This window comes from Ornithorhynchus anatinus, chromosome 10, assembly GCF_004115215.2.
Source record: "Ornithorhynchus anatinus isolate Pmale09 chromosome 10, mOrnAna1.pri.v4, whole genome shotgun sequence".
Taxonomy (NCBI): Eukaryota; Metazoa; Chordata; class Mammalia; order Monotremata; family Ornithorhynchidae; genus Ornithorhynchus; species Ornithorhynchus anatinus.
Window position 1 is genome coordinate 54138788 of NC_041737.1, and position 25333 is coordinate 54164120.

Here is a 25333-nt window from a genome sequence, read left to right on the forward strand (position 1 = left end):
TAGAACGGTGCTCGGCACGTAGTAAGCGCTTAACAAATGCCGACGTTATTATTCATTATTAGAGACAAAGGAGGGGAGGGGGGATTGGGTTCATTCATTCTTTCAGGGGTATTTATTGAGCGCTTACTGTGTGCAGAGCACTGTACTAAGCGCTTGCGAGTACAATTCGGCGCCAAATCGAGACGATCCCTACCCAACAAGGGCTCACAGTCTAGAAGGGAGGAGACAGGCAACAAAACAAAACAAGTAGACAGGCATCAGTAGCATCGACATAAATAGATAGAATTATGGATACGTACACATCATTAATAAAATAAGTAGAATAATAAATATGTACGTATACACACAAGGGCTGTGGGGCGGGGGGGGGCGGGGTAGAGCAGAGGGAAGGAGTCGCGGTGATGGGGAGGGGGAGGCCCTGGCCCAGAGGGGGTGGTCCCTAGGGTGGACACTCGGGTGGAGATGATTGATATGTCACCCTGTCCCCGGGCAATAGCCTCCTAGGGGCTGGTGGTTGTGCGTTTCGGGGAGCGTCTCCCACGGTCACCCACGAAGCCCTTCCCCCGGGCCCCCTCCCCACCCCCGCCACCTCGCACGGAGCAGTCCTTCCGCTTCCGATCCCGGTCATAGTTGGACGTCGTGGCACACCAGAGTTTACCGTCCCCGGCCTGGATGCAGCTGGTGTAGTTCTTCCCACCGTACAGGAAGGGGAAGACGCAGGGGCCCGTGGGATTATTGCCTCCGGGGGCTGTGGAGGATCGATCGGTCAGCGGAACGTATTGAACGCTTCTCGTGTGCAGAGCACTTGACCGAGCGCTTGGGAGAGTAAAACACAATACAGTGTGCTCCTGATCTCGGGTTTCTGGCTTTCTGGTTCCTCCCAGTCCTTAGAATGGCCACTCGACCCCCCTCCGCCATCTTCCTCCCTCCCTCGCCGTTCGATTCCACTTGTCAACTGTGGATTCTCGGGCTACGGAGGTTGGGGGGGAGAAGAAGGAGGAGCTCCTCGAGGAAGTATCCCAGGATCCAAGGGGCTTCCCTCACAGAGCTCACTCCCTCATCACCAACAAGATCACCATGGGAATTTCTTTCAACCCAAACTATTGCCCAGGGGGCAAGCAAAGCCTGGGGGAGAGTGGAGAATAGGAGGGAGGAAAGCCACCCGTCCGACAACAATAACCTGAATTTGAGGAAAATCGAGGTGCTCCTAAGCAGAAACTCTTTCCTATCAAGGATGTAGAAAACCCTCTCGACTGCCCGGGAGCCAGAATGTAAGTCGTTTAAGCAAGCAACCTCAGAGGACCCAGTTGAAACAACCGACATTAGAGCTGTTTATCCTAAGGCAGATGAGGCAGCTGTAACCTCCATCTTGACTGACGGAAAACCGCCCCAGGGACCCTCAAGATGAAAACGTCCGATTTCAGGCCCCTGATCTCTGCCCACCCGGCAGGTGGTCACCGCTGTCCCTTGCACGCCGGGGGCGGGGCAGAGATGGCGGAGTCGGGGGAAGGGACTGAGGGGGTGGAGGGCTGGGCCTAGGCAGGGGGTCGGGGAGTGGGTCGCGGGTGGTTGGTGACTCACGGGTGTCCGGGCAGTAGCTCCAGAGTCGGTCCCGGTCGTAGTCGCTGGTCGTGGCGCACCAGTAGACTCCCTCCTCGTCCCGGGGGCAAGTGACCTGGACGCGGCCCTCGTAGCGGAAAGGGAAGACGCAGGGCTGCCCTTTGGAGCTGCCCCCGTAGGCTGGGAAGACAGAGGGGAAGAGAGAGTGACGGAGAGACGGGAGACTCTAGACTGTAAGCTCCTCATGGGCCTGGAATGAATCTCTTAGGGTGTATTGTATTCTCCCAAGCGCTTAGTACAGGGCTCTGCACACAGCAAGGCCTCAATAAGTACGATCGAATAGATGGATGAATGAGAGGCACGGTGAGGACCCCGCCCCACCTGCAGGACCCCCTCCGTGGCAGTGGGGGTTCCTTAGACTGGGAGCCCCCTCTGGGACCTGATTGTACTGAATTTCCCTCAGTGCTTAGCACAGTGCTGGGCGCTGAACTAAGGCTGTTTCCGGCATCATCGCTCCGTGCCCCGTCCTAGGCAACTGGGGGTGCAGAGGCCTCTCGGGGACCAGGTCCCTCTAGACTGTAAGCTTGTGGGCTGGAAATATGTCTGTTCATGGTTATAATGTCCACTCCCAAGCGCTCAGTACAGTGCTCTGCACAAGGCAAGCGCTCGCGGATAGAGCCCGGGCCTGGGAATCGGAAGGTCATGGGTTCTAATCCCGGCTCCACCGCTTGTCTTGTTTCGTTGTCTTCCCCGTTTAGACCGTGAGCCCGTTGTCGGGCGGGGACTGTATCTGTTGCCGGATTTTCCATTCCAAGCGCTTAGTACGGTGCTCTGCACATCGTAGGCGCTCAGTAAATACGATTGAATGAATGAATGAAGTGTGACCTAGTCGCTTCGCTTCTCTGGGCCTCAGTTGCCTCAACTGTAAAATGGGGATTGGGAATGTGAGCCCCATGTGGGGCGGGGAGTGGGTCCAACCTGATCTGCTTGTCTCTACCTCAGCGCTTAGTAGAGTGCCTGGTACATAGCGCTTAACAAATGCCAACATTATTATTATTATTATTACTATTATTACTTCGATTGAATGAATGAACCTTGTTTGTAGCAGTAGCGCCACCTCTGGTCTGTGTCGTAGTGGCGGGACGTGGCGCACCAGGGATTCCCGCCGATGCACTCGAAGAAATCCCGGTTTCCATATTTATAGGGGAAGATGCACGGGGCCTTTTCGTTGCCTTCCACTGTGGGCAGAGGGAGAGAAAGGCCACGGCTGAGGACAACCTCAGGACGACCGTGTGGACGTGAGGCCAGGGATGGGGAGCCACTGGATTGGGAGCTCCTCCGTATTGGACTCTCCCAAGTGGTCGGTACAACCCAAGTGCTCTAAATGCTCCAAAAATACTCCCGAATGATGGATTTTAACCCTACCGTACTCTCCCAAGGGCTTCGCACGGTGACCCGCACACTGTAAACATTCAATAAATATCCTCGATTGATTGATACTCTTTTGTAACCTTGTATCTATCCCAGCGCTTAGAACAGTGCTTGGCACATAGTAGGTGCTTAATAAATGCCATCGTCATCATTATCATCATCATTATTACTCTCCCAAGCAGCTTAGCCTAGAGGAGAGGGCCCGGGCCTGGGAGTCGGAAAGACCTGGGTTCTAGTCCCGGCTCCACCACTCGTCTGCTGTGTGATCTTGGGCAAGTCGCTTCATTTTTCCAGGCCTCGGTTACCTCAATTGTAAAATGGAGGTAAGAGTGTGAGCCTCGTGTGGGACAGGGACTGTGTCCACCCTGAAGAACTTGTATCTACCCCAGCGCTTAGAAGAGTGCTCGGTACATAGTAAGTGATCAAGAAGTACCGTAATTACTACTATTATCCCTCGCCCCCCCCGCCCGGTCTCCCCACACTCTCGAGAAGCGGCGTTGTGTAGGGGATACAGCACGGGCCTGGGAGTCAGAAGGTCATGGGTTCTAATCCCGGCACTGCCGCCCGTCTGCCGTGTGACCTTGGGCAAGTCACTTCATTTCTCTGGGCCTCAGTTACCTCATCCGTAAACTGGGGATAGAGACTGTGAGCCCCACATGGGACAGGGACTCTATTCAACCCGATTTGCTTGTATCCACCCCAGTGCTTAGAACGGTGCCGGACACATACATAGTAAGGACTTACCAAATACCATAATTACTATCATTCTTATCACTCTCCCTTTCTCCTCGTTCATCCCTTCCTCCTCCTCCCCGTGTCAGTTCCTTCCTTCCTCCCCGTCCCCGTCCCCAACCCTTCCCTCCCTCCCCCCCTCGCTCCGCCTCCGACGCTGCCGGTCCGCACCGTGGGTCCCGCAGTAACGCCACAGTCTGTCCCGGTCGTAGTTGGCGGTGGTGGCACACCAGGTCCGCCCGCCGGCCTTACTAATGATGCACTCCGAGTACGTCTTCTGCCGGTACTCGAACGGGAACACGCAGGCGTCTTCGGAGTTCCCCCCCAGCACTGCCGGCCGGAGACACAGACACATCCCTGAGCTCCTCCGATTTTCTCCAGACGTGGTGACCCTCACCGCCCCCGGCCTCCGGCTTCAATCGCCTCCCCCCTCCTACCTTGCCTCGCCGCTCTCCTACTCCAGCCCAGCCCGCGCGCTCCGCTCCTCTCACGCCAACCTTCTCGCCGGACCTCGATCTCGTCTATCCCGCCGCCGACCTCTCGCCTACGTCCCGCCTCCGGCTTGGAACGCCCTCCCTCTTCGTATCCGGCAGACGATCACCCTCCCCGCCTTCAAAGCTTCACTGAAGGCCCGTCTCCTCCAAGAGGCCTCCCCCGACTGAGCCCTCCTTTCCTCTTCTCCCGCTCCCTTCTGCGTCACCCTGGCACCCGGATCTGTTCCCTTTATTCACCCCTCCTTCGGCCCCGCAACGCTTGCGTCCATATCCGTCATTTCTTTATTTCCATTAACACCTGTCTCCCCCTCTAGACTGTTAGCTGGTTGTGGTCAAGGAACGTCTCTCTCAACTCCGTCATATCGTCCTCTCCCAAACCCTTAGCCCGCACTGTAAGTGCTCGTTAAATACGACTGATTGGCCTCCCCAGCCACCACCCCTCCCGGTCTCTCCGTCTGCTCTGCTTCGCCATTATCTCGTTTCCCAGCGTGGCCCCTGTGTCCGCCCTCCCCCGGTCCCTCCGTTACTGATGTCGGGACAGAAGCTCCACAGCCGATCCCGGTTGTAGTCGTCGGTTGTGGCGCACCAGGCCGCCCGGGGATGGTTGTCTTCGCGCACGCAACCGTGTCGCGTCTGCTCCAGGAACTTGAAGGGGAAGACACAGGGGCGGCCCTCGGAGTTTCCACCGTGCTCTGGGACGAGGGAGAAGGGAGAGAGCCGGGCTTGAGCCCGAGAAAGGAGCCGGGGCCGCCTTCCCCTCTGGACTGCAAGCCCCTCGTGGGGAGGGAATGTGTCTACAGAAGCTGTTATACTGTACTCTCCCAAGCGCTTAATGCAGCGATCTGCACAGAGTAAGCGCTCAGTAAATAGGATTGATTGATCGATTGTCTCCAGGGAAAGTTCTGGCTCTCACTGGGGTCCCTGCACCTCAGGGCCACAGGGGAGTCCAGGCTACACAGGGCTTCGATAACGACCTGACTGCCCCACTCAAGGAGTGCCATAAGGGAGCGGCGTGACCTAGTGGAAAGAGCACGGACCTGGGAGTCAGAGGACCTCGGTTCTAATCCCGGCTCTGCCACGGACCTGCTGCGTGACCTTGGGCAAGTCGCTTCGCTTCTCTGGGTCTTAGTGACCTCAACTGTTAATTGGGGGTTCAAACACCCGTTCTCTGTTCTAGATCGCGAGCCCTGTGTGGGGACAGGGATTGGGTCTGACCTGATTATCTTGTACCTTCTCCAGCGCTTAGAACGGTGCCTGGCACATAGCAGGCGCTTAACAGATAGCAATATTACTATAATTAAGAGTAGTTCCGTCAGGGAAGGCAGTTCCATTTGGCTCTGTGTCACTCTGGGTGAGACAACCCCCTTCTCAACCCAAACCCACTTGGGGGGCAAGGAGGGGGACGTCTTCTCCTGTCCTGATCCATCTCCCAGCTTCCCATTGCTCTCCTATGCCTGGGTCTAGCAACCCTGATGATTGGGAAGTTCTACCCAAAGTCTAACCTCTATTCTTGCTACAGTGTCACTTTTTATGGTATTTGTTAAATTCGTATTATTAATAATAATAATAATAATTGTGATATTTGTTAAGCGCTTACTACGTCCCAGTCACTGCACTAAGGGCTGCGGTGGATACAAACAAATGAGCCTGGACACAGTCCCCGGCCCACGTGGGGCTCCCAGTCTCAATCCCCATTTTACAGATAAGGGAACTGAGGCCCAGTGAAGCGACTCGCCCAAGTTACTGAGGCCCAGAGAAGTGAAGCGACTTGCCCGAGTTCGCACAGCAAAGTGGAGGAGCCGGGTTTAGAACCCAGGTCCTTCTGACTCCCAGACCCGGGTTCTATCCACTGAGCCACGCAGCCTCACTTTCTTCCTTACGTTCTAGTCCGTGAGCCCATCTTCGGGTAGGGATTATCTCTATTTGTTGCTGAATTGTACTTTCCAAGCGCTTAGTACAGTGCTCTGCGCACAGAAAGCGCTCGATAAATACGATTGAATGACTCCTCGGAGACAGAGGGCTGAAGGGTTTTAGGGGTTAGGGGTTAGAAGAACCTGGCCGGAGCGGGGACGGGGAGGGGACCCAGGAGTGCTCGGGAGGGTTTCACCTTTCAGGGTGCAGTATTTCCATGCCCGATCGGTGTCGTAGCTCGGCGTGGTGGCACACCAGAATCGGCCGCCGGCGTCCTCTGTGATGCAGGTCGCGTGGACTCTGTTCTTGTAGGTGAAGGGGAACGAGCAGGCGACGGGGTTGGAGCTGGCCCCTGGAGAGAAGATATCGGACGGGGCCGGAGAACGCGGGGAAAGAGGATTTTGAGGAAGGGAAAGGTTTGAACGAAGGCTGTGACCAAGATCAGATCTCTGGGGACCTCCCCATCTCCCTCGAGACTGTAAACTTGTTGCGGGAAGGGAATGTGTCCGTTCATTGTTCTACTGCACTCTCCCAAGCGCTTAGTACGGTGCTCTGCACACAGCAAGAGCTCGATAAATACGACTGATCGACTGACTACGCCCAGCCGAGAAGGGCTCCGGGCAGGGTGGGTCCCAATGCTCACCTCTGGGTAAGGGGGCTCCGACCGGGGTCGGGTAAGGGAGCCTCCAATCGGTGGTGTTTAATGAGGATGACGATGGTATCTGTTGAGCACCTACTCTGTGTCAAGCACTGCTCTAAGCGCTGGGATAGATACAAACTCATCAGATTGGACACAGTCCCCGTCCCACACGGGGCTCGCAGTCATAATCCCCATTTCGCAGATGAGGGAACGGAGGCCCAGAGAAGTGAAGTGACTTGCCCAAGGTCACCCAGCAGGCGAGTGGCAGAGCCAGGATTAGAATCCAAGTCTTCTGAGTCCCAGGCCCGTGTTCTTTCCCGTAGGCCACACTGCTTCTGTACGTGCCAATCATCTCACCGCTCTTCAATAAATCTCCAGTCGCTATCCATTTCTCTCAACAAACCCAAACTCTTTCTTCTATTTTTTTTTTTTCTCTCCGGTACGGGCGGCTTCAAGCGGGTCCGCCTGGTTTCTCTCCGCCGGCCCTTTCGGCTATCTACTCCCGTTCTGCTCTCCAGCACAGTCTTTAGTGCGCACCTCCAAAGCGTGCCTCGCTCTCCGCTCTCCCGCCTCCGCCCCCTCCCTCCTGCCATTTTCCCCTTCCGGGAACTCTCCCCAGACCTCCAACCCTCCGCATCACGGCTCTCTCCGTCTTCAAAGCCCTCCCTTCTCTTCCGAGAAATCTCCCTTAATTTATTCCTCAAGTGCCACGTCATTTTGCCTCAACAGCCACGCTGTCCACTTGGGGATTTATACCTAACTTTGGCACGTTATTATTATCAATAGGAAGAACTATAATGATAATGGTAATTGTAATGAAGTGCTCATTCTGCGCCAAGGGCTGTACTAAGCACTAGAGGAGATAGAAGATAATCGGGTCGGACACAGTCCCTGTCCCAGATGGGGCTAAGAAGGAGGGGAAACGGGTATCGAGTCCTCATTTTATAGGTAAGGAAACTGAGACACAGAGAAGGGAGGTGGCTTGCCCAAGGTCACGCAGCAGGCAAATGGCGGAGCGGGGATTAGAACCCGGGTCCTCTGACTCCCGTTCCCGGGCTCTCTCCGCTAGGCCACGTCGCTTTTTGTGCACATAAAGACATACGTATATTCCGTTGTACATCTGTTTGCTTCTTCGGCCATTCCATCCTGACAAATGATTCCCTGTTATAACTCTGTCCTTCCTCCTGCCATTTCTGCTATCTGTACATAATTACAGATTTAATCGCAATTAGAGGTGAGCCTCATGTGGGACAGGGCCTGTGTCCAACCTGATTAGCGTATATCTACCCCAGATCTCAATATGGAGCCTGGCACACAGTAAGCGCTTAATAAATACCGTTAAAAAAAAAAAAGGTGTCCAGAAACCAGCACCTGGGCTTGGACACCTGGGTTCTACTCTCCACTCCAGGGACCCAAAAGGGAGAACCAGGAACAGCATGGTCTAGTGGAAAGAGCACACGGCTGGGAGTCAGAGGACCTGGGTTCTAATCCCGGCTCTGCCACTCGTCTGCTGTGTGACCTTGGGAAAGTCACTTAGCTTCTCTGTATCTCAGTTACCTCGTCTGTAAAATGGGGAAGAAGACTGAGAGCCCTATGTGAGGCAGAGACTGTGTCCAACCCAATTTGCTTGTGTCCACCCCAGCGCTTAGAGCGGGGCCTGACACAAAGTAAGCGCTTTACAAATACCATTATTATTATTGTTATTAATCCTGGCTCTGCCACTCTGTCTACTGTGTGACCTTGGGCAAATCACTTCTCTGTACCTCAGTTACCTCACCAGTAAAATGGGGATTAAGACTGTGTCCAACCTGAGTAAGCGACGTGGCTCAGTGGAAAGAGCACGGGCTTGGGAGTCAGAGGTCTTGAGTTTGAATCCCGGCTCTGCCACTTGTCAGCTGTATGACTGTGGGCAAGTCACTTAACTTCTCTGTGCCTCAGTTACCTCATCTGTAAAACGGGGATTAACCGTGAGCCTCACGTGGGACGACCTGATGACCTTGTATCTACCCCAGTGCTTAGAACAGTGCTAGGCACATAGTAAGCGCTTAACAAATACCAACATTATTATTTATTATTATTACTCTAGTGCATAGTACAGTGCCTGGCACAGAGTAAGTACTTAACAAATACCATTAAAAAAAACCCACCCCCCCCCCCCGAAAAAAAAAACCCAACCCTTCTGGCTCAAGGCTCCAAAAGAAGGAGCAGCAGCGTGACTCAGTGGGAGTCAGAGGTCATGGGTTCGAATCCCAGCTCTGCCACTCGTCCGCTGTGTGACTGTGGGCAAGTCACTTCACTTCTCTGGCCCTCAGTTACCTCATCTGTAAAATGGGGATGAAGACTGTGAGCCTCACGTGGGACAACCTGATTACCCTGTATCTACCCAGTGCTTAGAACAGTGCTCTGCACATAGTAAGCGCTTAACAAATACCAACATTATTATTATTAAGGAGAAGTGGGGGTTGAGAGCAGGGTGGGGGGATCTGGGTTCTGGGCACCAGCGGGGGAGGGAAGGGTTGGAGTTGGGGAGTCAGAAAGTCCCCTACCCATGAGGACGACCATCAGGGTCAGAGGGTTTGGGCCTCGGGCACCAGAAGGGGAGGGGAGGGTTAGGGTTAGGGAGTTGGGGGGGAATAGGGGAGTGGGGTGGGGGTATCTGAGCCCCACCCAGAGGGGGAAACAGAAACAGAGGGGGAGGGGAGGGTTGGGGTTACGGAGTCCGGGCGCCCCTTACCCGTGGGGACGAGCGGCAGGGTGGCCACCAGCAGGACCGTCAGACACGTGGACGCCATCCTGGCTCGCCTGGCCCTTGGTGACTGAGTCCCGGGGGCTCCTCGCCTCCCTGCCCCAGCCCTTAGCAAACACAGTCCTGCCTCGGTCCCTTCCCCTCCCCCAGCCGGCTCCCCACCCCTCCCAAACGCGGGAGGGAAGAGCTGTTGCTTAAAGTGGACGTGTGGGTCCCCAGGGACCAGAAGACTGAAAAGTCACTGCTGGACGGAGTGGGAACTTAATGAACGCCCTCCTGGACCACCGTCTGGTCCATGAGGACCAGGGTGACCTCTGACCCCGGGTCCCAGTGCGGCTGCGGGGGCAGGAAGATGGCGACCCCATCCAGTCAGTCGGTGAATCTTATCGATCCGACGCTTACTATGTGCGGAGCACTGTACTGAGCACTTGGGAGAGTACGATAAAACAATAAATTGTTATACTTCTCACCCCGGTGGTTTTTCGAGGCGATCACGTGAAGAGAAGAAAAGCCTCGCAATTAATACAGAACCTGGTTTTCGGCTTCTTCTCCCTTCCCTCTCCTCCTAACTTCCTGTTGGATCATTCCCATCTCTTATGTCTGTCATCTTAGAGTCACCTTTCAACGTTTTCCACTCTTTCACTCTCTCCATCAACAATCTGTCACCCACTCCTGAGGCTTCTTCCTCAATAATCTCCCAGATCTTCCACCTGGGAGATATTTATTAAGCGCCTCCGGTATACATGACGTCTCACCCTCACCCAGACCTTAACTCCTTTGTTCCTGGAGTAAGATCTCTGTAATAGTAATGACTGTGGCATTTATTAAGCGCTTACTAAATGCCAAGGAAATAAAAGCTGGCGGGGAATACAAGGAAATTGGGTTGGACACAATCCCTGTCCCACATAGGGCTCACAGTCTTAATCCCCATTTTCAGGTGAGGGAATTGAGGCCCAGAGAAGTGAAATTGACTTGCCAGCCGGGATTAGAACCCAGGTCCTCTGACTTCCAGGCCCGGGCTCTTTCCGTTGGGCCACGCTGCTTCTGTAATATAGGTGAAACGGGGAAGAAGGTGGGAGTCCAGTGAGGAGACCAGGAAGTCGTGGACTTGAGGGAAGGGGGGATGGTGGGAATGACACCAGAGTGAGGCGATTTAAGAGGACTGGGTTAAGGGGAGGAAACAACGTGACCTAGTGGTTTAGATTGATTTAGACTGGGAGCCCCATGTGGGATTTGGACTTGGGCCAACCTGAGTCACCGGGCAAGGAAAGCGTCCGTTTATAGTTATATCGTACTCTCCCCAGAGCTTAGTACGGTGCTCCGCACACGGTAAGCACTCGATCAGTATGACTGACTGACCAACCCGGCGCTTAACGCAGTGCCTGGCACGTAGTAAGCGCTTAACGAAGATCATTAAAAAAAAAAAAAAGGAGGAGGAATGGGGAAATGGGAAAAGGTGGAGGAAGAGGCAGATAAGGAGGGAATGGCGGAGAGGAAGAGAGGCAAGGATGGAGGCAGGGGGAACCGAAGGATAAGGTCCAGAGAGGCAACCTCCGGTCTGCTCTGGGTTAATCATTCGCTGACCTCACCTTCGGGAAAAGGGCAGCGGACAGGGGGCGGCCCCTGGGGTGCATCGGGGGGCGGGCGGGAGGGGGAGGATACAGGACTCTCCTTCCAGTTCCCGGCAGACCTGCCATCCTCCACCCGAGCGCCTGGAGCCCGTCCGGAGGTCCCGCCATGAAGAGGTCCTGGTTGTTGCTTCCGGCCGTGAGCCTGGCGGCCTTCCTGCCCTGGCCACTTCTGTTCCTGCTGCTGCCGCCGCTGCTGGCCTGGCTGTGGTCGGGTCTGGAGGTGGCGGACCTGGCCTTCATCCTGACCTTGCTGAGGTGCGGGCTGGACAGCCACGTGCGGCTGACCCGTCGTCCCCCGGTCACCGTGCTGGAGCGCTTTCTGGACGAGGCCCGGCGCCGCCCTCGGCTCCCCTTGCTGGTGTGGGGGGACCGGGTTCACACCTTCGGCCAGCTGGACCGGCGGAGCAGCCAGGCGGCCCGGGCGCTGATGGGGGCGGCCGGGGTGGAGCCCGGGACCTGCGTGGCCGTGCTGCTGCCCAACGGGGTACCCTACGTGTGGGTGACCCTGGCCCTGGCCAAGCTGGGCTGCACCACGGCCTGCCTGAACTGGCACATCCGGGGCCGGGCTCTGAGTCACGCCGTGAGGGCCAGTGAGGCCAAGGTGGTCCTTGCCGATCAGGGTGAGTTAGGGAGGAGGGGCGGGGACGGGGAGGGAGAGGAAGACTAGGAGGAGGAGGAGGAGGAGGAGGACAGGAGGAAGAAGAGGAGGAAGAGGAGGACCAGGAAAAGGAAGAGAAGCAACATAGCTTAGTGGCAAGAGGATGGACTCGGGAGTCAGAGGCCGTGGGTTCTAATCCCATCTCTGCCGCTTATCAACTGTGTGACCTTGGACAAGTCACTTAACTTCTCTACGCCTCGGTTCCCTCATCTGTGAAATGGGGATTAAGACCGGGCGGCCCACGTAGGACAACCCGAATGCCTTGTATCTACCCCAGGACTGAGAACGCTGCTTGGCACATAGGAAGCGCTTAACAGATACCATCATCATTAAGAGAAGGACCAGAAGGAAGAGGAGGAGGGCTGGGACAGAGTAAGCTCTTAACAAATACAATTATCATTATTATTATTATTATTGTCACACAGCAGACCTGTGACGTAGCTGGAAAGACCTAGGTCTTTCTGACTCCCGGGCCCCTGCTCTGCCCGCTACGCCACGCCGCATGGAGATCACTCGCATCAGTGTCAGTCTTTTATGGTCCGGGAGTGGGGGGCTGCAGGAGGATCAGAGCCCCAGGCAGGACCGTGCCCTCACCCCGAGGTCCCGGTAGCCGGCGGGCAAGGGGAGGGTGGTGGGTGGAGATCACCCATATGCCACGTCACGGGGTGGGGTGATAAAAATCATGGTATTTGTCAAGTGCTTACTATGTGCCTGGCACTGTACTAAGTGAGCGCTCCTAATGTCAGTAAGTTATTGTAAGCGAAGGATGGGGATAGAATAAGTAAGGATTTAGAGGTCACTGTTGGGTTGATCTGATTTGGGGCATGGGGGATTAAGAAGGGAGGGCTCCCTGGAGGAGATGGAGTTGGGGGGGGGGTCTCGGAAGACCGAGCAAGGGGATCGAAATTCTCCACCTAAACAGTAGCACGACGGAGTTTACGAGACTCTCCGGGTCCGGAGTTCAGGTTCAAAGATCAAAGATTGGGGGTCAGAGGTCGTGTTTGTGTTTACCTTTCCCTGACGTGTTGGGAGTGTATAGGGACGCAGTCCAGGGTGCCCGAGTGAGCCCGTCCGCACGCCTTAGCCCCTGACCGGTAGCCCCCGAATCGGACGTGCTGGGGGCCCGCGGAGGGTGGCAGATGTGTGCGTATCTGTGTGTGTGTGAGACGTCCAGCCAGGTGTGCGTCCCGGGGACGGCTCCTGGGACGCCCGTGTCCTTGCGTGAACCGTCTGGACTGAATCACGATCCCCAGATGCGTCTCTTGGCCCTCGGGACCGGGGCTTTGCCTCTTCCCGTGGAAAGCCGGAGTCGGGTCGGGGGATTTGGTCGACCCCCTGCTCCTCTCTGCGACTCCCCCCAGCCCTCTCCGGAAGTTTTTACATTCACTGAGTCGTATTTGTTGAGCGCTTACTCCGTGCAGAGCACTGTGCTAAGTGCTTGGAAAGCACAATTCGGCAACAGATGGAGACCATCCCTACCCAACAACGGTCTCACGGTCTAGGAGGAGGAGACGGACCACAGAACAAGGTTTATCCCTTCCTCTTCTCTGCTCCGTTTCTCAGTTTCCTAGACTGTAAGCTCACTGTGGGCAGGGAGCGTGTCTACCCACTCTGTTATACTGTACTCTCTCAAGCGCCTGGCTCAGTGCTCTGCACACAGTACGCGCTCAATGAATACCAGTGATGGATTGATTTCCCCCTCCCGTGGTGGGAAACGTCATGCTCCTGGGCCTCGCTGGACCTCGTTGGACCCCCATCCAGCTGAGTCTCCCTCTACCCCCAACTCTGACCCTCAGCCCCCCTTCTCTCTCCTCCACCCCCGCTCCCACCTGACAGCTAAGCTCGTTGTGGGCCGGGAACGGGTCTTCCAACTCTGTTGTACTGGACTCTCAGCATGGCCTAGTGGAGAGTGCGAGGACCTGGGTTCTAATCCCGGCTCCACCATTCATCTGCTGCATGACCCTGGGCAAGTCGCTTCACTTGTCTGTGCCTCAGTTCCCTCATCTGTAAAATGGGGATGAAGACTGTGAGAGGGACAGGGACTGTGTCCAATCCGATCAGTTTCTATCTACCCCAGCTCTTAGAACAGTGCTCGATTCGGAGTAAGCTTAACAAGTCCCATTATTATTATTTACAGTGGTGCTCTGCACACAGTAAGGGCTCAATAAATACCACTGATGATGATATATTATAAATCGCTTCTTCATTCATATAAATGTCTCCCCCCGGACTGTTAGCTTGTGACAGACAGGGAACGCGCCTGCTAATTCCGTTTCGTTGTACTGTCCCAAGCGCTTAATATTTGGCCATCCCTAAGTCCTCCTTTCCTCTTCTCCCACTCCCTTCTGCGTCGCACCGACTTGCTCCCTTTATTCATCTCCCCGCTCCCAGCCCCGCACCACTTATATCCATATCTGAAATTTCTCTATTCCCATCGATGTCTGTCTCCCCCTCTAGACTATCAGCTCGCTGTGGGCAGCGGAATGTGTCTGTTCTATTGTTCTATCGTACTGTCCCGGAACGCATCTGCTAATTCCGTTCTCTCGCACTCTCCCACATGCTAAATAAGCGCTCCATAAATGCGACCGACTGATGGATTGATTGACTGTTGCTGACAGAGTTCAGCGACGCGGTGGAGGAGATCCTGCCGACGCTGCGAGAGGAGGGGGTCCGTGTCTTCTTCCTGAGCGCCTCGTCCTCGATCCCGGGGGTGGAGCCGCTGCTGGGCCACGTGGACGCCGCGTCCCCCGAACCCATCTCCCCGGCCCTCCGCCAGGGCGTCACCAAAGACTCCACCGCCTTCTACATCTTCACCTCGGGGACCACAGGTGAGGGTAACCCCGGCACCCACAGATGCTTGGCTCTTCCTCTCCTCCCTCCTTCACAACGTGTGGCAGAGTGGAGAGAGCACGACCCTGGGAGTCGGAGGACGTGGGTTCTAATCCTGCCTCCGGGTAGGTGACCTTGGGCGAGTCACTTCGCTTCTCCGGGCCTCATCTGGAAAATGGGGATTAAGACTGTGAGCCCCATGCAGGCCGGGTTGTGTCCGCCCTGATCACCGTGTATCCACCCCAGTGCTTAGAACGGTGCTTGGCATGTAGTAAGCACTTAACGAATGTTATTATTATTGTTATTATTATGTTCTCCGTGCTCCCCCGACTGCGGTACCCTAATCTGCTGAGGAGCAGTCAGTTTAGGTGCTTACTGCGCGCAGAGCACTGGGCTAAGTGCTTGGGAGAGTACAATAGAGCAATATGGCAGCAGATTCCCTGCTCACGGATATTGGGGAATATATATTACTGTATAATGATAATAATATACATAATATAATATAAATAATAATGTAAAGCATTAATGCAATGATAGATTATTATAATAATAGAAAGTATTACTTTTGATCTTCACCCTATTCCAAAGTACCGGTCTCCCCCAAGTCCGTAACTTCAACCCTAGCCCCCCCGGCCCTCCTCAGATCCTTCTCAGATGCTTCCAGAACCTCCAGTTTAATGTCCCCCACCTTCCCCAGCTGCTCCTAGCTCCCGGGCCTCAGACCCCCTCCCATTTCTCATCCCCCAGGCCTCCCCAAAGCAGCGGTTCTGACACACAACAAGGTGCTGCAGATCGCCAACCTGCAGTACATGTGTGGGGTCTCGAAGACGGACGTGATGTACACGGCTCTGCCGCTCTACCACGCTTCTGCCCTGTTCATTGGGATCATGGGCTGCATCGAGATGGGTAAGAGGGCACGTGAGGGAGGGGTCAGGAGATGGGGCAGATGCTGATCGGGCGCAGCCGCTCCCGCTCGTCCCGTCCGGCTGGACCCCGAGGAGGGCGGGGGCCGGGGGGAGAGACGGAACTGGGAGGCCACCCGGGGCAACAGGGGCAGGGCAGCTGAGGGGGACTCTGGTGTAATAATAATAATTATGGTATTTGTTAAGGGCTTACTATGTGACAGGCACCGTTCTGAGCACCGTACCCTCGCTGGGGTCTCCTCACTCGGTGCCCAAGGCCGGGGTGTGGTCTCGCCATTTCCCAAATAGCTGCCCAGAGAAGCTCGGTGTGTGGAGCGGCTCTGTGCCCAGTGGCCTGGTTGTGGAGGAGAGAGAACAGCGGGGATTTCAGTCCGTCACCACATCCCTTCAATCCCACCTTCAAAACATCGCTGAAATCGGCCCTTTCCTCTCCATCCAAAGTACTTCTACGTTACTGTAATCACTCATCCTATCCCGCCTGGATGTCCGCATCAGCCTCCTCGCTGATCTCCCAACCTCCTGCCTCCCCCTACTCCAGTCCATACTTCACTCCGCTGACCGGATCACCTTTCAACAGAAACGTTCAGGACACGTCACCCCCCGCCTCAAAAATCTCCAGTGGATGCCCATCCACCTCCGTCTCATCGCTGCTCATAAAACTCCTCATCGCTGGCTTTAAAGCAATCCATCACCTCGCCCCCTCCTACCTCACCTGTCTTCTCTCCTTCTCCAACCCAGTCCACATACTTTCCTCCTCTGGTGCTGACCTTCTCCCTGGGCCTCCATCTCTCCTGCCTCAGCAATGACCCTAGGCCCACGTCCTCCCTCCTCAAATTACTCAATTACCATCCCCATCTTCAAAGCCTTATCGAAGGCCCATCTCCTCCAAGAGGCCTTCCCAGATTAAGCCCCGCTTTTCCTCGCCTCCCATTCCCTTCTGCGTCACCCTGACGTGCTCCTTTTGCTCTTCCCCCGCCCCCCACCGGCCCCACAGCACTTATGCAATTATCTGTAATTTAATTTATTGAGTCGATGTCCGTTTATTTGTACTGATGTCCGTCTCCACCCCCCTCTAGACTGTGAGCTCGTTGTAGGAAGGGATTGTCACTGTTTATTGTTCACTCAATTCATTCATTCAGTAGTATTCGTTGAGCGCTTACTACGTGCAGAGCACCGTACTGAGCGCTTGGAACGTACAAATCGGCAACAGAGATCATCCCTGCCCAATGACGGGCTCACGGTCTAATCGGACTATTGTTGTACTGTGCTTTCCCAAGCGCTCAGTACGATGTTCTGCCCACAGTAAGCGCTTAATAAATACGATTGATTGAATGAATGAATAGATATCATCGTTGTTATTACATAAGTGCAACGGGGGCTGAGGAGGGAGACGAATGAAGGGAGCAAGTCAGCGCGACGCCGAAGGGAGTATTGATTAAATGCTTATTGTGTGCAGAGCACTGTACTAAGCGCTGGGAGAGAATATATAAGCGGGAATCAGACGCGGACCCTGGCGTTGAGGGGCTTACAGTCGCCGCCTGCCACCTCTCCAGGGATCCCCTGCGTGCTGAGCCCCAAGTTCTCGGCCTCCCAGTTCTGGGATGACTGTCGCCGGCACCGTGTCACCGTCATCCTGTACGTGGGAGAGGTCCTACGCTACCTGTGTGCCACCCCCCAGGTAACCCGCGCCCTCCCACCCCCACGGGACCCCCGGACCTCCGGCCCCCCGCCTCTGCTTGCCCCACCCCGATCCCGCGGGCCACCGGAGGGGTCTAATGGAAAGAGCTCAGGACAGGGAGCCAGATTCCCGACTCTGCCAGAGATCTGCTGTATGAACTTCTCAGACAGGTCACTTGGCTTCTCCGTGCCTCGGTTTCCTCATCTATAAAATGGGGATTAAATCCCTGTTCTCCTTCCTCCTTAGACGCTGAGCCAGTCTAAGGTGTGGGGCAGGGACTGTGTCTGACCTGGACGGAGCCCTGGTCTGGGAGTCAGAAGGACCCGGGTTCTAATCCCGGCTCCGCCACTAGTCTGCCGCGTGACACTGGGCAAGTCGCTTCGCTTCTCTGGGCCTCGGTGACCTCGTCTGTAAAACGGGGATGAAGACCGTGAGCCCCTCGTAGGACAGGGACCGTGTCCAATCTGGTTACCTTGAATCTACCCCAGCGCTGAGTACAGTGCCTGGCACGTAGTAAGCACTTAACAAATACCACAGATATAATTATTTTTATTAGTAAGAGACCCTGCCCCTGCCCCTCTCCTCTGGGGAGGGAGAGGCAGGGAGAAGGATGACTTGACCTTCCACCCCCAACCTTCTCTTCTCTATTGCAGTATTATATTCTCCCAAGCACTTAGTACAGCGCTCCGCACACAGTAAGAGCTCAATAATTACGGTTGAATGAATGAATGAATGCCTACCGCTCCCTTCCTCACGGCACCGTCTCCCGCTGTGGATCCCGGGCAGAAGGATGTGTGTGTCTGTGTGTGTCGGGGTGAGGCGGGGGTGAGTGATCCCGGGTACCCGGCCGGTCCCGGGACGCGAGAGTACGCGACCGGCCGGCCACCGCCTTCAGCTGGCACCGGGTTCAGGCCGAAACTACCCGCAGAGGCAGACTCAGTACCCGGGAGCGGGTGGACGGGTCCCCGGGGAGGGTGATCCACTGGGCAATCCGAGGGCCGGGGGCCTGGGGGGGGGCCTCTCCACACAGCGGGACAACGACCGGGACCACTCGGTGCGGCTGGTCCTGGGGAACGGGCTGCGGCCCGAGGTCTGGGAGCAGTTCCTGAACCGCTTCGGGCCCGTGCGGGTGCGCGAATTCTACGGCTCCACCGAGGGCAACGTCGGCTTCATCAACTACACCGGCCGGCTGGGCGCCGTGGGCAAGAGCTTCTTCCTTTACCGGGTGAGCGCTGGCTCCTCGTGTCCCTCCGTCTCCCCATCACCTCTGTCTTTCCCCAGGGTCCAGCTCTCCCTGAGGCCCCCACCCCTCCGGCCTCCCCTGCCCCCAGAGGATGGAGCCCCTCCCTCGTCCCCCCATCACCTCTGTCTCCCACCGGGTTTTAGCCTCTCCCCCGGGGTCCCCCTCTGTGTCCCCCTTGCCCCTCACAGCCTCCAGCCCCTCCCTCATCTCCTTAACACCTCTGGCTTTCCCCAGGCTCCAGCCCTTCCCTGGTCTCCCCACCTCTCTGTCCTTCCCTGTCCCCCTCAGCCTCTCCCCCATCCCTTCTGTCTCCCCCTGCCCCCCTCAGTTCCATCCCTCCCGGTGGCCCCCACCCCTGTCCCCACAGGCTCCAGCCTCTCCCCCGTCTCCCCACCCGCTCTGACTCCAGGGTTTCTCCTCTCCAAGATGCTCTGCCCCTTTGAGCTGATCCAGTTTGACACGGAGAAGGAGGAGCCGGTGCGGGACAGCAAAGGCTTCTGCATCCCGGTGCTCCCAGGTACGCCCGACCGGAGGCGAGGAGGGCCGGCGTTTGGACCAGGCCGGGGGGCTCTGAGAGAGAGAGCGAGGCCGAGGGGGCCGTCCAAGCCTCCTTTCCTGTCAGTTCCTCTCTCCACACGAGCCTCTTCTCCGTCTCACGGCACTTCTGCTTCGCTTTCTGGAGTTCCCCGCTGGTTCTTCTCTTCTTTCCTCTCTCCACGTACATTCCTATTTAGTTTCTCTCTCCCTCCGTCTCTGAGTCTCTCTCTCTCTCTCTGCGTCTGTCTCTCTGCCTCCTTTGGCCTCCTGAATCTCTTCCTGTCTCTCTGTGTGACTGTCTCTGTGTCCCACTGTCTCCGATTCCCTCTCTCCCTTCGGTATGGCTTCCCTAGCTACCTCTTCTACGTGACCCAGCGTCTCCCTTCTCCTCCCTTGATCCCCCCGCAATCACTTTTCAGGCACTTGAGAAGCAGCGAGGTCTAGTGGATAGAGCACGGGCCGGGGAGTCAGAAGGACCTGGGTTCTAATCCCGGCTCCACCACATGTCTGTTTTGTGTCCTTGGGGAAGTCGCTTCACTTCTCTGGCCTCGGTTACCTCATCTGGAAGACGGGGATTAAGACTGTGAATCCTAGGTGGGTCAGGGACTGTGTCCAACCCAATTACCGTGGATCTACCCCAGAGATTAGTACAGTGCGTGGCACGTAATAAGCGCTTAACAAATACCACAGTTATTCTTCTTCTTCTCCCTCCTCCCCCGGGGTGTCTCTCTGCGTCTCTGTTTCTGTGAGTGTGAATACCATCCCCCACGGCATTTTCTGAGCGCCTACCGTGCGCAGACACTGTACTGAGCTCTTGGGAGAGTACAGTATAACAGAGTTGGCAAGCACGTTCCCCTCCCACAACAGGCTTACAGTCTAGCGAGGGGGGCAGACACCGATATAAAGAAATCATTTATAATATACGATTAATAGATGTGTACGTGAGTGTCGTGGGTTTAGAGGGTGGGTGCACGTGTCTCTCTCATTCATTCGGTCGCACTTATTGAGCACTTACTGTGCGCAGAGCACTGTGCTAAGCGCTTGGAAAGTACAATTCAGCTTGGAAACCTCCCCCCCCTCCCCAATCCCTGCCCATCTTTGACTCGGCCCCTGGGGCCCTCTCCCGCCGTCCAGGGCAGACGGGGCTGCTGCTGACCCGGGTGACGTCCTTCAACCCCTTCAGTGGCTACAAGGGGTCCCCCAGTCAGACCGAGCAGAAGCTGCTGCGGAACGTGCGGCGGAAAGGGGACTTCTACTTCAACACGGGCGACCTGCTGGCTCTGGACGCCGACGGCCTCCTCTACTTCCGGGACCGCATCGGGGACACCTTCCGGTGAGAGCGGAGGCGAGGTGGCCGGGGGCCGGGGTCGTGGCCGGCCAACCTCCCCCACCCCGCCGTCGCTCCCCGGGACGGGTCCGGGGCGAGACCCGTCCGGGCTGGGCCACCGTGGAAGGGCCGGCCCCGGCCCGGGGGGTCCCTGACCTTCAGCCTCTTGCTCTGGGCTAGGACGGGGAGGGTGGCCGACACGTCCGAACTGGCCTCGCGGCTCCCGTCCCTCCCCAGGGCTCCGGGTTCAAGGAGCCGCCACCCCCTCTCCGGCTGCCCTAGGCAGAACGACCCTTGACCCTTGGCCCATTCTGGAGGGAGAAAGTCATCATGATACGAGCTACTTCTGGGCTACTCTGGAGGGGTCGCTGGAGGAGCCCAGGCCTGGCCCGTGTCTGACACATAGTTGCCACCCCAGAACTGGGGTACAGAAGCTGGGGCATCTGGAGCTTTTGGGGGCATCTCTCGGCTTGGTAATTTTTCTAAATGACCCTGGCCAATCCCCGGCAGCTGGAAGGGAGAGAACGTGTCCACTCGGGAGGTGGAGGCGACCTTGGCCGTCCTGGACTTCCTGAAGGAGGTCAATGTCTACGGGGTCCCGGTGCCCGGTAGGTGGAGGACGGGCTTGGTGACCCTGGGGACGCCCACCTTCCGTGAACGGTGCACTCGGACGGGAGGGGATGGGGGTCGAGGGGAGGGGAGGGGAGGCAGTCAGGTGATCAGCTATGAGACGGGCCCAGAGACCACCCATCGGCTGAACTGCTGGGCCAGGGACAACCTTTCACTCATGGTATCTGTTAAGCTCTTACTATGTGCCAGACACCGTGCTGAACGCTGGGGTGGATACGAGCAAATTGGGTTGGACACAGTCCCGGTCCCAGGTAGTCTCAATCCCCATTTTACAGATGAGGTCACTGAGGCCCACAGAAGTGAAGTGACTTGCCCAAGGTCACTGGGAGACTGGCAGACAAGTGGTGGAGCCGGAATTAGAACCCGTGACCTTCTGACTCCTAGGCCCGTCCTCTAGCCACTACGCCATGATGCTTCTCGGCGTGCAGGGCACTGTACTGAGCGCTTGGGAGAATACGATACAACAATAAACAGACACGTTCCCCGCCCACGACGAGCTTACAGTCTAGAGGGGGTGAGAATCCTGGGCCTGGTTAGTGGGAGGGCTGAGAGGCTTTAGCAGTCAATCCAGTCAATCGGCCAATCATATTTACTGAGCGCTTACTGTGTGCTGAGCGCTGTACTAAGCGCTTGGGAGAGTACGACGCAACGGACACATTCCCCGCCCACGACGAGCTTACGGTCTAGAGCGGGAGACAGTCCTTAAGATAAAGAAATGACAGATAGGGACATAAGCGCTGTGGGGCCGGGAGGGGGGATGAATTCATTCGTTCATTCCATCGTATTTATTGAGCGCTTACCGCGTGCAGAGCACTGTGCCACGCGCTTGGAACGTACGATTCGGCAACGGATAGAGACAATCCCTGCCCAACAACGGGCTGGCGGTCTGAATCTAAATAAAGGGAGCAAGTCAAGGAGACGGAAGGGGGTGGAAGAAGAGGAAACGAGGGCTCGATTTTGGCCCCCGCCTCCAAGCGGGGAAAAGTCTAGATACCCAAAACAGATAGGGGCCCGTCGTTTGTCTACGGGAGATAAGGGGTGGGGGGCAGGGGGTGGGGGACAGGGGGCGGGGAGAGGGAAAGGGACTTCATGCCTTTTCATCCTGTTCTAGACTTTAATCTCCCCGATGGACAGAGATAGTTCGATGTTCAAACAAACCCTCTCCTATCTGCTTCAGCCTCTTGTTTCGGGCTCGGGCAGCCGATCGGCGTCGGGCTGGCCTCGCGGCCCCCTCGTCCCTCCACGCTGCCCTGGGGTTCAGGGAGTCATCACCCCCTTCTAGCTTCCCTGGACGGTCCCCAGGCACAATGACCCTTGATCCTTGGCCCACTGTAGATAAAGTCGTCATCATCGATGGCGTCGGTCGAGCACCAGACGCGGGCGGAACTCTGTGCTAGTGTTGTCAGAGTACAATATTGATAATAATACTAATAATTCATTCATTCAGTAGTATTTATCGAGCGCTTACTATTTGCAGAGCACTGTACTAAGCGCTTGGAATGTACAATCCGGCAACAGATAGAGACAATCCCTGCCCAACGTGAAGTGCTATGTTCATTCATTCATTCATTCAATAGTATTTATTGAGCGCTTACTATGTGCAGAGCACTGTACTAAGCGCTTGGAATGAACAAGTCGGCAACAGATAGAGACGGTCCCTGCCGTTTGACGGGCTTACGGTCTAATCGGGGGAGACGGACAGACGAGAACGATGGCGATAAATAGAGTCAAGGGGAAGAACATCTCGTAAAAGCAATGGCAACTATGTGCCAGGCACTGTACTAAGCGCTGGGGTGCGTACAAGGAAATCGAGTTGGACCCAGTCCCAGGTGGGGCTCAATCTCGATCCCCATTTTCCGAAAACCGATCATAATTATTATGGTATTTGTTGGGCAATTATTGTGTGCCAAGCGCTGTACTAAATGCTGAGGTAGATATGGGTTAATCCGGTTGGACGCAGTCCCTGTCCCACTCGGGGCTCACAGTCCGATGAGGATTACGTTGCGCCCTCATTTTACGGAGCAGGAAACCGAGGCACAGAAAACTCAAGTGTCTTGCCCAAAGTCACACGGCAGTTATGTGGCGGTGTCTCCCCCTCTGGACTGTAAGCTCACCGTGGGGAGGGAATGTGTCTGTTTATTGTTGTATTGCATTCTCCCAACCGCTTAGAACGGTGCTCTGCCCATAGTAAGCGCTCGATACATATCATCGACTGATTAGGGCCCAGGTCTTCCGCCCCCCAGTCCCGTGCTTTTTCCGCCAGGCCACTCTGAAAGACCCCGGCCCTCACGGAGCTTACGACGTAGGAGGGGAGACAGACACTTAGAGGGAAGGAGGAAAGAGGATACGGAAAGGAGTTAGTGCTTAAGTTAGTGCTTAAGAAGCAGGCTGTGTCAGGTGTGTGACGGTAGAATTATGGTAGTTTCCAGGTTCCTGTGGGAGTACTGATGGGGCCTCAGTGGGGGAGGTGGCTTGGGAGATGGGGCGGGCAGCCCCTCCCCACGGACCGGACCGACCGGCCCCCCTGCCCTCGACCCCCAGGGCATGAAGGGAAGATCGGCATGATGGCGGTGCAGCTGGCCCCGGGCCGGGCCTTGGACGGACAGCGGTTGTACGCCCACGTCCGACGGACTCTCTCCGGCTTCGCGGCCCCGAACTTCGTCCGGGTCCAGGTGAGAGTTGGGTCCCGAGGATGGGGCCCTCGCCGACCTTCCCCAACTCCCTCCGCTCTTCCTCTCTGGACCGTTCTCTTAACCGCTCCCGGTCTCCATTTTCCCCTCAGGCCCCGCATCCTGACGGCTTGTCTCCTCCCTCCCTCGGCCCTGCCCCCTTTCTGCGGTCATTTCTCCCCCTTGAGCTTCCTCGTGTCCCACCGGATGGTCCGCCCCATCCCCTCCACCCCCTCCAAGTCCAGCTCCATCCCCTCCAGCCCGTAGGCCCAGAGTAGAAGTGGAGCTACGACTCTGCGAGCCAGAGGTGGAGGGAGTGGAGACCCTGTGCTTAGAACAGCGCTTGGCACATAGGAAGCCCTTAACAAACACCGTCACTGTTATCTAGATGGGCAGCCAGAAGACGGGGTGGGACCGTGAGGCCCCGGGAGATGGGTTGGGAAACTGAGGCTGAAATGAGACTAAGATGTAGAAGTGTAAAGGGAGAGATGGGGGACAGAGAATAGGGAAGAACGTTAGTCCTAGAGAAGGGGCGGGGGGAGGAAGAGAGTGTCAGAGAGCAAAAGGAGGGGGAAGAGTGGCTGGAGGTGGGGCATTTGTGGGGGTGGCTGCTGGGGGCAACTGAAGTCCGGGGGTGGGGTTGCAATTTTTTCCCCTCCAGGAAGCCCTGAAGATCACGGGGACCTTCAAGCTCATGAAGGCCCGGCTGGTCCGGGAGGGTTTTGACCCCGGGACCATCTCGGAGCCCCTGTATGTCCTCAACAACAAGGAGAAGACCTTCCAGCCTCTGACCCGGGACATCTACCAGGCCATCCTGGACGGGAAATGGAGACTATGATTCCTCCACCCCACTGGGGACTCCCCAGGAGTCCCTCCTGCCCCCTGCCTCCGACAGCCTCGCTACCGGGGCTCAGCATCCCTCCCCACCGGCCCCCCGTCTGGTTGAGAACCTTCCACCTGACTATCTTGTACAGATCAGTGATTGGCCCACAGTAGATGCTTAACGAGTACCATAATAATAATTATAATTATTATTCTCGTGGACTCCCTCTCTCCGCCCACTCGGGATCACAACCCTGGAAGGTCATCTGGGCCAAACCTCTGCCTCCGGGAACCAATCTCGCCTCTCCTTACCGCCATCCCGCCTTCCACCCGTCACGGACTCTGCTTCAACTAGTGGGAGAAACAGGCGTTTTGTCCAACAATCCCTGCTCCCAGAGACCCCCCCCCAAGACTGACCCGGAACGCCCCCTTTCCTGCTCTTCGCCCCCCGGAAGTCTCCTCGCCGAAAAAGCGTCGAATTTGGGCGTCGGCCTCGTTGACCTGGGCGAAACGCGCAGCGCTTCGCTCAGCTCCCTTTCGCAGCCAAAGGGGGGATCGGCGCCGGCCCAGCCAGAGGCCGGAGATGAACCGAAGGTCACTGAATCCTCAGGTCATCAATGCAGACCCCGGTCCTCTGAGAAACACTGCACTAGAAGGGTACTGTAGCTAACATCTCTGGGGGGCAAAATCTAATGCCTAACCACTTCCCATCACCAGGACTTTTTCCCAATTTCTAACCTCATTTCCGTCTGCTGCAATTCAAATCTGTCCTAAAAGCAATTCCCGCTCCCAGAACTACTTTTCCCCCCCTTTAGATACCCCAGGCATGTTGTTTCCTAAACTCCATTATCACTTTTCACATTTTTGATTGA

At 56.3% G+C, this 25333-nt stretch overlaps 3 protein-coding genes across 3 annotated transcripts; 1 reads left to right on the plus strand and 2 right to left on the minus strand.

The window, feature by feature from the left end:
- Window positions 1-500: 500 nt before the first annotated feature.
- On the minus strand, window positions 501-4078 carry LOC103166153 (epididymal sperm-binding protein 1-like). Its single transcript, XM_029073965.2, has 4 exons — window positions 3895-4078; window positions 2655-2798; window positions 1582-1740; window positions 501-748 (listed from the first exon to the last, which is right to left on the minus strand). The coding sequence occupies exons 1-4, from the start codon at window positions 4076-4078 to the stop codon at window positions 501-503; spliced, it is 735 nt and encodes a 244-aa protein (XP_028929798.2).
- A 417-nt stretch (window positions 4079-4495) lies between these two features.
- On the minus strand, window positions 4496-9560 carry LOC120638663 (matrix metalloproteinase-9-like). The gene is made up of 3 exons (XM_039913392.1): window positions 9517-9560; window positions 6325-6557; window positions 4496-4909 (listed from the first exon to the last, which is right to left on the minus strand). Exons 1-3 carry the CDS (start codon window positions 9558-9560, stop codon window positions 4689-4691), a joined length of 498 nt encoding a protein of 165 aa, XP_039769326.1. The 3' UTR covers window positions 4496-4688.
- A 1623-nt stretch (window positions 9561-11183) lies between these two features.
- Window positions 11184-25333, plus strand: SLC27A5 (solute carrier family 27 member 5). Its single transcript, XM_029073963.2, has 10 exons — window positions 11184-11765; window positions 14422-14631; window positions 15380-15538; window positions 17109-17233; window positions 18264-18458; window positions 18903-18993; window positions 20148-20346; window positions 20851-20948; window positions 23512-23642; window positions 24301-25333. Exons 1-10 carry the CDS (start codon window positions 11252-11254, stop codon window positions 24475-24477), a joined length of 1899 nt encoding a protein of 632 aa, XP_028929796.1. The 5' UTR covers window positions 11184-11251; the 3' UTR covers window positions 24478-25333.